This window comes from Oreochromis niloticus, linkage group LG7 (assembly GCF_001858045.2).
Source record: "Oreochromis niloticus isolate F11D_XX linkage group LG7, O_niloticus_UMD_NMBU, whole genome shotgun sequence".
Classification (NCBI taxonomy): Eukaryota; Metazoa; Chordata; class Actinopteri; order Cichliformes; family Cichlidae; genus Oreochromis; species Oreochromis niloticus.
The window spans coordinates 32,551,244-32,563,647 of NC_031972.2; the positions used below are offsets into that span (position 1 = coordinate 32,551,244).

Below are 12,404 nucleotides of genomic sequence, written 5' to 3' on the forward strand. Positions count from 1 at the left end.
ATATGGTTGCCTGGATACAAAGCTGGTCACTTCAACTTAGGGCTAAAGGGCGTTTTCACAAATCTCTGCCTTCTGTATTCTGTCACTTTGAACCCTTTCAGGACACTGGGTCACTCACTGCTGCTAATCATGTGCCATGCTGCATTCTACTGACAAATTAAGAGTGAGCGAGTTTATAAGAAGATAATAAGAAAGCGTGCTCAGTTTATGTCGAGAAAGACAATCAGATATATATATATGTAGTTTTTTAAGTAGGCAATCTGTGCAATTCCTCTGCAAAGATGCACAGAAAATCAGAATGCACACCCCTGCCGGTAAAAAATTAAATTTTTATGGCAGTTTTAGTTAAGAAGTTATACAAATGTGTGCTTTACTGCTGGATCACATGACAATATGTTCCCAAACCCTGTAAAAAAAAGCATCAGTTAAAAAAATACAAGTATTATGTTCCTCATCTTCATCTTCAAAAACCTTCAGTATCATCAACCTCATAATCATCAACATGACCGCCACCATCATGTACAAATTTCTGGGTTTAGGATCCAAATGTTTCCGATTGAGTCGTCCTCCAGGTGAAAAGAAACCACGATAAACAGCTTGTTTATCTTTGGAGGGCTGAAGGCTGCTCCACTGCATCCAGGACGGGAAAAAAAACAAACACTTTCTATCACTTCATATTTCGCTTGCTTAAGTGTTTACATTCATAATGAGTAGGTTTCACACCTTTAAAACATTAAGCTTTCTCGCCAACAGCAAGAATATCCATAAGTGTTTTCATTGCAGTTGATTTCCCGACCCTGACACAGCGAGACAACACTTCTTTGAGAATATTGACTGCGGGCTCTACTCTCGTGTGTGAGAAACAGTTAAAACCAGGCTCAAGACCATGGAGAGACTGACGGGATCAAACAGGAGCTGCATGTCCACCAGGAACCTCTGCTCCTCCCTCAACAGCGCCGTAACTTATAAAAATGACGAGCGGCTGAGTTAAAAAGGGAGATGCCAGGTGAACACGGACTCTGTACACAAAGTCTCGTTGTTTACTGAAATATTTAGCTGCTTCTCAACACACTTGGTCACTTCATCAAAGTCCAGAGGCTGGTTCCCAAAACACTCAAAGCTTTAAGTTCTTCTCTGTGGTCCTTTTCCAAAAAGTGACTTAAATATGTACTTACTTTAAAGTAAGTACATATTTAGGTGAAGTCAATTATTTAAGTTCTTCACATTGATTTTTCATGTATCTATCTAGTTTTTTCCCCCTTGAAACCTTCTATTTGAGCATTTTATTACTTCTGCTTTATCCCATATTGATCACATGGTGGTTTATAATTTCAGCATGCTCTATTTTTGTCTTGCTCTTTATCAATGACACAAGGAACCAGAGAAGTCTCCGAGCACTGAGGTGTTTTGGGAAAACGCGTGTCCCAGCCCAGCTGAGGGTTTTGATGGAAGCGAACACCTAAGAGGTTGGCGGGGTTACCTAGATCTTGACCTCTCAATAGATTTGAGCTCCTTGCTGTCGGGGTCCTCTTTCTTGGGGTCCAGGGGCTTCGAGTCCTGCAGGAGGTTCTCGTCTCCTTCGTCCTCAGACTTGATCTCCGAGCTGACGGAGGAGGTGCTCTGGCCCTGAAGGCCTCCGGACAGAGCTGCAGGAGAAGAAATGAGAAGATGGGAGGGGTTAAAAGGTGCAAACAGGTAAATGCGTATGAGCCCGTACACAAGTATACAGCTGGCAGAATAAATAAATGATTGGTTGCCAGAATGTGCCAGTTTGTGAAGGGAATAGTGAACTTTGCTATACGAAATCATAATTTTAGGGGTAATTTCTTGCATGGAATAGCATCTATTTGCTTGACAAGATTTTATTTATTTATTTACTTACAGCTCATTTTAGGATAATAATCTAAACCCATAAATGCTGATTCTTCACCTTTTTTAAGTTTAAGTAAGTGTAAGGCTTGTTTTAATAATCAGCCATCCTCTTAACATGCTTAACTTTAACATAAACAGAAGGTGCCACCGCAGCACGGGACTAATGTTTGCTGAAAACGAGCTGTTTCTATTACAAGCAAGAAAACACAGGGACCTATGAAATGAAATGTACTTACAGTCCTGTTTAAAGTCAATACTTTTACCAGATTTTGACATTTATGGTTTATTTTCAGTTTTAAAAAGTATTGACATTCATGTATATTGTGGAGATTAAAACCATCACGTTAAACGTTTGTAAAAAGTAAGAAACTGTGCCGATATCTGATGCTTTTGTGATAAAATGTTTAATTTTAAATAGAAGCATCTGCTATAAATTTGAAGTGTAATGGTTACATGCTGTGTAACCATTACACAGCATTTACATGATATTTTACAGAGCACTGTAACAAGAGCTGGATGGGTATTAAAGTAGAGGTGGAGATATGAGAAAGTGCACACTATATGTAACAGTTTGATGAACCCGATATAAAATCTGATATGTTGACCAAAAAAACAAAACTGACACTTTGTATCTATATTCGGTTTCAGTTGTTGCGTTAAAAACAGCTCATTCAGGTTAGCATTTCAGATGGTGTTCCTCGTGTTCACGGGCTTCCGGCATGAATGCAGCATCAGTCCTGGTTGAACCCTATTAATTCTCTAGTCAACCTCCAAGATGGCGCCACTGGAGAGTCGTGGTGCAGTCGTACAGCCTCTCTACCCTCTGACTGTCTCTATCCTCAGCTGAACAGTGCAGTCTTTATTTGACGTCTGTATGGATCCGTCACTGGGACGCTGCCAGCATCTCAGTCAACACAAAACACTCGAGCACTGTGTTCCCCTCACCCCGTACACACACACTCACACACTAACACACAAACACACACAAACACGCCAGCCAACTGTCGGCCATTTTGAATCCCCGTCTGCCTGACTGGAGGCATTTTGTGAGCAGCTTTGAGTGACGGGCCATGTTTGGTTTGTGTGTTTGTGTGTGTGTGTCTCTTTACATACAATCGACTGTGTGTTTGTGCATAAATAGCTGCAGCGAAATAGACGTTAAACTGTGAAAAGTGACTTTGTGCTTCTGAATGGCTGATTGATAACATGCAGTCACAAAGTGATGCTGCCGGAGACAAACGCGAAATTCGAGGACGCACCTCCATGTTAATTAAGGCTTCTTCTCAGGGCTGTTTCTTTTGTCTTACTCACATCCTTCCCTCGTGTTCTAGCTTCCTTTACCGCTCAGTGTTCTCAAAAGCTGTGAGCAGAGGTTAAGTCTGAAGTGTGTTAACACTGGAAAGCTGTGTGGTGTTAACAAAGTGCTACAGCACAATGCACCGCACAAAAGAAATCTGAAACTGACTAAAGGTCCTCAAAGTGTCCTTTGTCCAGCAGGCTCTTATTCTGAACAATGTGCTGCTACATGAACAGCATGAGGTTTTTTTTTTTGGCCAAAGTTGTTATATATTTACAGCTATTTCCTAGTATTCAGTAGCAAACCCCAGTATATACTTCTTTTGTGTCCTCATACTATTATCTATTTTAATTATTGCAGTTATTATTGATACTGTAGTTTTTTAGGTACTTATCAACAAATCTAGCAATGTTTTGGACAAATCAAAGCTACTTTCTATAGAACACAGTTGCCAGCCCTGCACCATAAGCTCTCAATAAGGTGCCGCTCTCCACTTCTACTCCAATTCACATCACTGTTTTGGAAACATTAGTTATTATTTATTCTTCATTTATTACTTTCTTTGGTCTTTGTTTTGGTAAAATCCAGCTAAAAAACTGTTCTAGTTTAGAATATTCTCTGGAAAAAGGGAGGATATAGTCTACGGCTTCAGTCTACACCTTTTTGGTCATGAATTTGTGATTTTCCTGTTTAATTCAATTCTATGTTGTCAAAAATTATTTCTGTTGTTACTTGTTGTTATACATTTTTTGAAAAAATAACTGAAATGAAATTACTATCATTATCAGTTAGATAGCAACAGAGAGGACCATTATCGGTGCGTTCTGGTGACGGCAGGGCAGCTGACATAGACATAAATGATTGTGTGAGAGGAAACAAACATTCTGTCAGTTCCAACATTCTTTCTAAGTGGTAATTTCACATAAATATATGTGATATTGCAGTACAGCATTTGTACGTAACTTATGCTTGTGCTGTTTTTTTGCTAGACAAAACTGCCTAATTTAATCAGGATTTTAGAAATGCAGAGCAGCAACTCATGTTTGAAGTTTCTCTGCACTTAAGTTGTAACTGTTAATATGTAGTTTTTATGGGCTGCACTTTAGTAAATGTTTCATACTTGTGTTTATTGACAACAGAAACTGTATTTGGCTGTAAAACTATATAGCAAATGTGAATATGAAACATTATGAACACAGGCTGTTGCATGTAAGCTTCAGAGAACCAGGCTACACTCTTCTGTTGGCTTTTTGCAGGCCTATATGTGCAGCCTCATGGCTTAAATATATAATGGCTAAAATTAATTTGTGATGCGTGACATGTTTAAAACTCTGAATCGCAACTGCAAAGACTGACATAAGTCCTTATTTTCCAAATGTGTCCTTTTGGTTGAGTGGACAAGACTGTGGATGACTCTGCACCAAATGGATTATGTTTGTTTGAAAGCCGTGTTTAATTTGGGAGAACTGACTATTAAAATTATATTAATAATATACAAATCCACGTATCAGCACATGTTATACACTGAAATAACATTACCCAGTTTGTTGAGCTAATACCATAAATATTGCATAAGTATGTGCGCAATATACCATCAATATTGTATATAACATAACTATTAAAGTTAATAATTGTTTTGAAATTGAGAAGAAGACAGAGGAGGAAGCCACAGGTCTGCCACTATAATTGTGCGCTTGCTGCCAAATCCATTTTAATAGCCTTTATTTACAGCCTCCACACACCCTCAGCCCTGTGTGTGTGTATGAGTTATGAACGGATGCAGAAGTAAGGAGTAATAGCTTCTTCTTCTTCTGCCAGAGTGTGTGTATGTGTGTTTTCTCCCTCTCACCTCATTACACACTTGGCTGTGGTCGGCGCTGGCTGAACTTTGCTGCCAGCAGAGTCATTTTCAGCCTTTAAAATTGAGCACAGGGCTAATTTGCTACACAGCGCACTCATATACACGTTTCCCTCCTCCATATTCATATCACACGTACGGTGTATTTGTTTAGCCTGCTCGGGCGATGAAATTCTTCGCAGCATTCTGAACCTGACCCAGGTAAAGTTTTCCCAGTTTTCTCTTCTGCCATTTTATCTCCAGTTTCTTTTTCTTCTTCTGTAAATTTTCTGTTTGCACTTTTTTTTGGTTGTCCTGTGTTGGGATTGACTTCCAGACCTCCTATTTTCTCTTTCTCTTCTGTTTGTTTACTTTTTTTTTTAGATTAGTTGATTAATTAGACAATTTCTTCTCCTCCTTCTTCCTACTAATTATCATCTACTTGAGAGATGTTGCCTTTACTCTTTCTTGGATCGTTGTATTGTTTTAAACCATGTTTGCCCATTGTCTTTGCTTACTTTTTTATTATCATCATACAGGCCCAGAAATACTCCTTTCTTGTGCTTGCACATGAACAAACCCTTGATGTGAGATTCCTCTGCCTACACAAAGCAGTGGCAGATGTTGGTACTGTTTGTCCATCACTGCATCTTTGTTTCTTTATCTGGACATTGTTCTTATTTATGAAATGAAACATCTGGTAAAAAGAAAGACACAATCGAGAATACCGGTACTTTCTTTCTTTCTTCTGCATATGTTTGAATCGAAGCGATTTTCTTCCATATAAACACTTGATGTTGAGAAACAGGTTTATGCTTCAGTGTGAGCCAGGGAACATTGATCTGGGGACACTGGCAGATGCAGCGTTTTTGTAATGTATCTTTGAATGTGTAGGGTCTCACCACGGTACGGGTCAGGCTGGCTGAGGTCCGGCGAGGTGGCCGACTGAACCGGCAGCTGAGGCACCGGCACCTGACCCCCCATCGAATGTCCTCCACGCAAACCGCCCACGCTGCCGCCGTCTTCTCTGTGAGAGCCCACCTAGAGAACAGAGAGCAGAGAGAGGAAAAGCATGAGGGAGAGTTTCATGCCAACGAACAGCTGCTCTGATTCTGTCTACAGTCAGGACTGCAAAACAAAGCATCTTCCAGTTTCTAAGTCCAGATGTAATCTGAGCATTGGTCTACTCTGATGTTCTCCAGGTTCTTTTGTAGAATGTCTTAACTTTTGTCACTTCTGTGGAGGTTTTCTTTACCAGTAGGGTTTTGATATCATGAGCCTTCTGAATTTAAAGGAGTTTGACCTTGATTAAAAACAACGATATATATGTCTGTCACTTTAATTAATTAACTTTAAGTTATTCACTGCCAGTTTAAAAAACACTTGCCTTCAGCCACTTCACATTGGAAGGTAACAACTATAATATTAAAGAGAGACAGTCTTTCCTATGTGCAAGCACTTAGCAACAGTGGAAAGGAAGAACTCTTTTAACATGATGAGACCTCCTACTGAACCAGGATCAGCCATCTACCTCAAATGGTTGAGGACAACGGACAACAAAAAACCACTCTGTAGTTTTTAAACAGGTTGATCATACAAGGTTATATAGCATTTTTACTGGGGACTACTTTTAAAGGCGGATTAGCACACCCTGTTGAATTTGGCAGCAGGATGGCTTATGTTGAGTCCATGTGTGTGTTCATTATAATAAGGAACATGTCACCCAGTGCAACATCTGCAACGCTGATGTGTTTTCAATAGTTTTTGGACAACATGGATTTCTGTGGCTTTGTTACACAGGCAATATTCTTTTAATCAAATCAGTTCGCTGATGGCTTTGATTATTTTGCATGACTTTCTGACCATAAGAAAAATACTAAACATTACTACATGTCACTTGAAACTCAGTAAACACTAGTCCACACACTAATTTCTTTATTTTAAAATGAGTTTTTATCAGTTTCTAACAAGAGTTTTAAAAAATCCTTTAGTATGGATATTTATATGAAGCAAATGTATGAATTTCATTTACCTTCTTAAAATCCCCCAGGTCACGGGCAACCCACCAAGGTAATGGGATAAAATTTGGGAAAAGACTTTTATTACTTTAATTTATTACTAATTAGAGTACTTATTTCTTTTCTATTGTCTGTTTATATTTGGAATTTTTATGGTATCATTTCACTTTTCATGAAACAAACACTGTAATCGTAAAGAACTCTTCCTTCCTTTCTTCCTGAGATGTTGTAGTTCTGTCTTTGCCCTGTTGAGGGCATCCTCACCCTTTCTAATACAGTGAAGATCCCCATCGCTCCTATCTCTCCAATCTCACATGCATCATTCCCATCAGTGTTTTTTTTTTATTATTAATTTTCCATTTTTCCAATTTTCCAGACTCCCTGCTTTCACGAGTGTGTGTGTTTGTGTGTGATTGTGTGTTTCAGTACAGGTTCATATCTGCATGTCTGACATGTATATTTACAGTTTCTTCTTTTTTTGGCTCCAAATTGTGTCTCCTTGTTTTTCATGTGGGTTTCAGGGAAATACTGTATGGGTGCATGTGTGTGTGTGTGTGTCTGTGTGTGTGTGTTCTTTGCTGAATCCTATCCATCTGTCTACCACACACACACATGTACACGCACACACACATGACAGCACAACAACTGACAATTATCTTAATGCCCATATGTTTAATTGTGGGATTTCTAATTCCCAGAGCACCAAGTAGCTTCCAGCAGGGACTCACTGTTTTGGCACGAGATGGGCTTTTTTTTAAAGTGTGTGTGTGTGTGTGTGTGTGTGCGCGCGTGTGTGTGATGCCAGCTTTCTCGTGGCATCCTGTGGTTCTGGTCTCTTTCTCACCCTCCCTACCCTGAGCTTTGTTTTACTTTGAACATTTCAGCAGGGCAGTTGATGAATATGAATTATGATGATGTGTATGCTGTAAAACAGTCCGATATGAATGTCGAGTACAGACCTTACACACCAATCACAGCTGAATGGCAGCCCAAACTTTGCATAGACACACTGTTATAATGAGCCTATTCCGCGCTGCTATTTTATTCGTTCCCCCAGCCTGACAAAGTGTTCGTGCGTGGTGTTTTGGGAGTGGATATGTTACCCTGACCAATCAGCAACCAGTGACGTATCCATTTGGCTGATGTCATCTGCAGTCTAGATGTATGTATTAGTGGTCCAGGGCCACCTTCTTATGTAGTGGTTTATAAATTTAATATTGACTTGGCCTGATTCCATAATGAGGGGTTTAAATGAAGCAACCATTTTCACCTGGCTTGTTCTCATCCTTCATCCATTTTATTCGTATACTTTCGTTGCAGTTTAATAGTTTTAATGTTTCCCTAAATGCATGTGTTTTAATAGTCCTCTGTGCGCAGGGCACCCATGCAAAGGTGGTAAACTTGATATCACTGGGCCATACTACATATATAAAGGTTGAATGAATTATATAAGAGTTTTTCTGGGGTGTTGCTAGTAGCAGCTAATGAAGCGTTGATTCGCTGGTCTCACGCTGAGATGAAGAGCAGGCTGCAGAAGTCTGTTGAGCTAGTTTCTTTCTCAAACTTTTCCAAAGACACCAACTCAAAGTGAAGTCACTTTAGGCGATTTATCATGCCGCTCGCTCTGGGATTTACACTTTTTTCCACATATGCATTCCTCCCTAAGACCAGGAAATGGACTTTGATGTGTAAAATCCCCCCATACAAAACTCTAAGCTGCTGATAAGCTCAGCATCAGCTGGCCCCAGCAGGTTCCTTCTTGTGTCACTAAACTGCAGGTTATGTGATTCTTCAACTTCTGTAAGAACATATATGCACCGTGAAATCGGCGCTCCTAAAAGTCTTTATGATCAGTTGGTGCACCGTGTGCCTCAGTTAGTATTAGTCTAAAAAACACATGACACTCAAAATAAAAGCATGACCAGGATTCCAACTTGGAAAGTACAAAGCACATCCACAAACCTGTAGGTGCTTCATGGAAAATTTAAGCTAGGAAATCCCGGATGCTGCATTGGTAAATAGACATCATGTTATGTGTTGTTTTTCTAGTCATCCATTCATATATACATGCATACAGAGCTTTAGAAATCACTCAAACACTGGCGGATGCATCGTTGCAATCTGGAGTTTATTGCCCTATGAAATTTGGACATTCCCGCTATTGCAAACATTTACTTAAGTCCAACAGAAGGTGTTTTCACAAATTAACTCTGTGACAATTTGAGGACAAATCAGGACATTTTCCACATGCAGCACATGGCAGGGACTAGTCTGCTTTAAACGGCATTGCACTCCTGGACGTGCTCCATGTGGTTTAGGTGAGGGAGCTGCCTGAGGTGCAGGAAGAAAGACATATGATCCCCACTCGCTAGAGAAAAATTTACCAGACAATTAACTTTGATTTTCGCGTATCAGCACAATCTGACGTCACATGGGCTTCTTACTGGGGAGCTGGCAGGGGAAAGACCAGTTAATATCTGCTGGGGAATATCTAAAAAAATTCTTTATTTTAGCGCATGTTTGAAGGCTACAGTTGGGGAAACAGTGTATATGGATTGTGCAGATGAAAGTACAACACAAATGTGTTTTTATTGTTTTTCCCTTTTAAATAAGTACCCAATGACATCACACTTTTTCCTTCAGCTTCTAATACTTTTAAAGACGATGAGGTCTAGAGGTGGTGTTACACATTGGTGTTAGTTTCAGAAAATCAGCTTTTATCTAGATCAAATCTTAACGATGCAGTTATGTTTTGACATATATTTTAAATGTCTTATATGCTGTGCTTCACTAGTTCAGTTTTTATGTATCCTAGGATAACCATAGTGTAAATAAGGTTGTTTTGAAAACCAAATCCCTCTGTCTGCCTGTTAATCCAGCTGGCTGACAGCGAGGTCTTGCCCACCACATGCCAAACTCCCCTCTCGCTCCGTGCAAATATCACAAAATGTCGACAGGCTTGTCAGCATGGGTGTGTGTTTCTGTGCGCGCATGTGTGTGCGTTTCAAACTGAGCGCCCTCCATCTATCCGTCCATACGTCTGCTTGCTCCCTTATTTATTGTTTGCCTCTCGTCTTTCTTTCTGTCTCTTCTTTTCCGTTCTCTGCCTTTCATCATCGCCTGGATTCCCAAATGTAAAATGGCAGCAGAGAGAGAGAGACTGAGAGGGTTTCGTACATTTTTAATGGAGGGCTTTTATATTTCAACAAGCCTTCCCTGTCTCTTCCTTAATTTAGTTCAACGAGGAGAGAAGATGAGGAGACAGATGGAGGAGAAAAATATAAATAAATTACACATAAACTGATCTGCTGCTGGTGTAAACCCGATAGATACCACAAGGTGCAGCCACACCCACTTAGGCACCATTCTTCAGGTTTAAATATGATATCAGCTTTTCAACAGAGATGTCAGGATGTCCCTGAATGCAGCGGGGAGACTTTTAAAAACAGTCACGAATTCATTAACACGTCACAACAACTTCGTAACAGACAAAATAAATTTTCCAGTTTTCACATGATAATGTAACTTTGATTAAACATAAAAATAAAAAAAATATACTTCTGTAGGTTTAATGCTGATGGACTATAACTAACAAAGAATGGCTGCCCTGAAGAAGAGAAGTCATAAATGTAATGAATATGATTTAAATAACCAACTTCCCCTCAGGGCCCAGTGACACAGGCCTAGAGACTGGTCGGCAACATTCTGGCAACCACACGTCACTAGGGAAAAATGTGGTCCTTAACCAGCTGGCAAACAGTTGCTGGTAGCAGCTAGGTAAAATTAATCAAAAAGAGGTTTACGGTGCTGCAGCTACACCGAAATCCTCCACATGTCTGCAGACAACTACAGGTGACTGTGGCAATGTGTTAGCAACCAAAGCAATCACAAAAAGGTTTCTGGTGCATCTCGCTTTTTGAAGCAGATTTTTCCCAGCAACAGCAGGAACCATTCAGTAACCAAGTGGGGAATACACATATTTCCTTAGTGACCAGAGGGCACAAGGCGATCACCGGCCAGTCTCTCATCCTTTATCCCAGTGATCCCCAAACTTTTATATGAACTAAAAAAGAGCAAACAGTGCCTCCATAAGTCTCTGCTTCTCTCGCTGTGTACAAGCTAAGCAACCACTGCAGCTGCTAAAGCCACAAAGTTTGTGCAGGAGGAGGCCGGGGTGGATAGATCAGTCAACATCCTGTGTCATATATTTTAACAGAAACCCAGACTCCCGAATACCTACCTAAGAGCTTTTGGTAGATACTAAGGAACTACTGCTGGTTTACACTGCGTGAGGCTTTGTGGTTAGGCATTCAGACGGTACTGCTGAAGGAAATACAGCAGCAGACATTGTCACACCCAGGCTGGTGAATGTTAAGAGGTTCAAGTTTAAAAAGTTCCCAGATTTTTAAAATAAAATAAAAAAATCACACAATAAGCTGATGGATAATGTCTCAATCTGACAGGTATGTGTATGTTTGTTTTCATTTAACTATTTGACAATCATTGATATGCAACACATTTCCATCACACCTAATAAGGGCTAAAAGGGTTTGTTTGGCAAACCTTTAGGCAAAAAATTACAGTGTAAAAATTCCACATTAGTAACAATATAAGGATATTTGAAAAATTTGTTTTAATGTCATCTTAAAATAATCTTATCAGATTTTATCACTGTTCCAACAACATTAATTCCATTATTTTATGTACTGTATAAATGTTCTTGCAATGAACCAAGCAAACTGAGAGTCAGAGACAAATATAAAGGCAAAGGTGCTGAGTACCTGTCATCTGCAATGCTGCTGATCAGTGGGATCAGTGCACTCTTTTAAAACGAGTGTGCGAATCCAATGATTGCGCAGGAAGATGAAGGAGAAGAGAAAGAAGAGAATTTCTGGGTCACGAGATGACACACATTTCTCATGCAGTCGTAAACAGGAGGGAGAAGTCTGCCCCTGCTGCTGCGGTCACAAATCCGAGAGAAGGAAAATAAACTTTGCATCTCTGTAAATTGTAATATTTCACCCTGCATTAGTTGGATTCCTGCAATTTCCATTTGTCGTTTTCAATTATTGTTGGAAAGCAAAAAGAAAACCAACTCTGCAGGATAAAATTCAGAGCATGGAGCAGGAGAGGAGATAACATAAAGCAGGGTGTCCAGTGTGGTGTCCCAATCTTAGCATGCTGGTAACTGCGTCCTCTTATCTTATTTTTGTTACAGTCGTGTTTCGTTAGATTTTAGTGACTGAACTACTTCGTTAACCTAAAGTTAAAAAACATTAAAAGGAAATCTCTTCATTTGTTGCTTCTTTATTATAAAAGTGGAAAAAAACAGAAAAGGAGGAAACATCTTCCAGTAAATATGAGAAAAAGAAAAACCCTC

The 12,404-nt window shown here is 39.7% G+C and overlaps 1 protein-coding gene across 11 annotated transcripts in view; it reads right to left on the reverse strand.

Moving 5' to 3' along the window:
* Nucleotides 1-12,404, reverse strand: part of tcf4 (transcription factor 4) — a 235,976-nt gene that overhangs the window by 12,183 nt on the left and 211,389 nt on the right. For 7 of the 11 annotated variants that reach the window (XM_025909412.1, XM_025909408.1, XM_025909409.1 and 4 more), the window contains 2 exons: nucleotides 5,909-6,047; nucleotides 1,481-1,646 (listed from right to left, as the gene is read on the reverse strand). In XM_025909412.1, the coding sequence (XP_025765197.1) occupies nucleotides 1,481-1,646; nucleotides 5,909-6,047 (305 nt within the window). The remainder of the gene's footprint in view (nucleotides 1-1,480; nucleotides 1,647-5,908; nucleotides 6,048-12,404) is intronic. The other 4 variants (XM_025909411.1, XM_003440197.5, XM_013268537.3 and 1 more) reach the window with 1 other exon arrangement.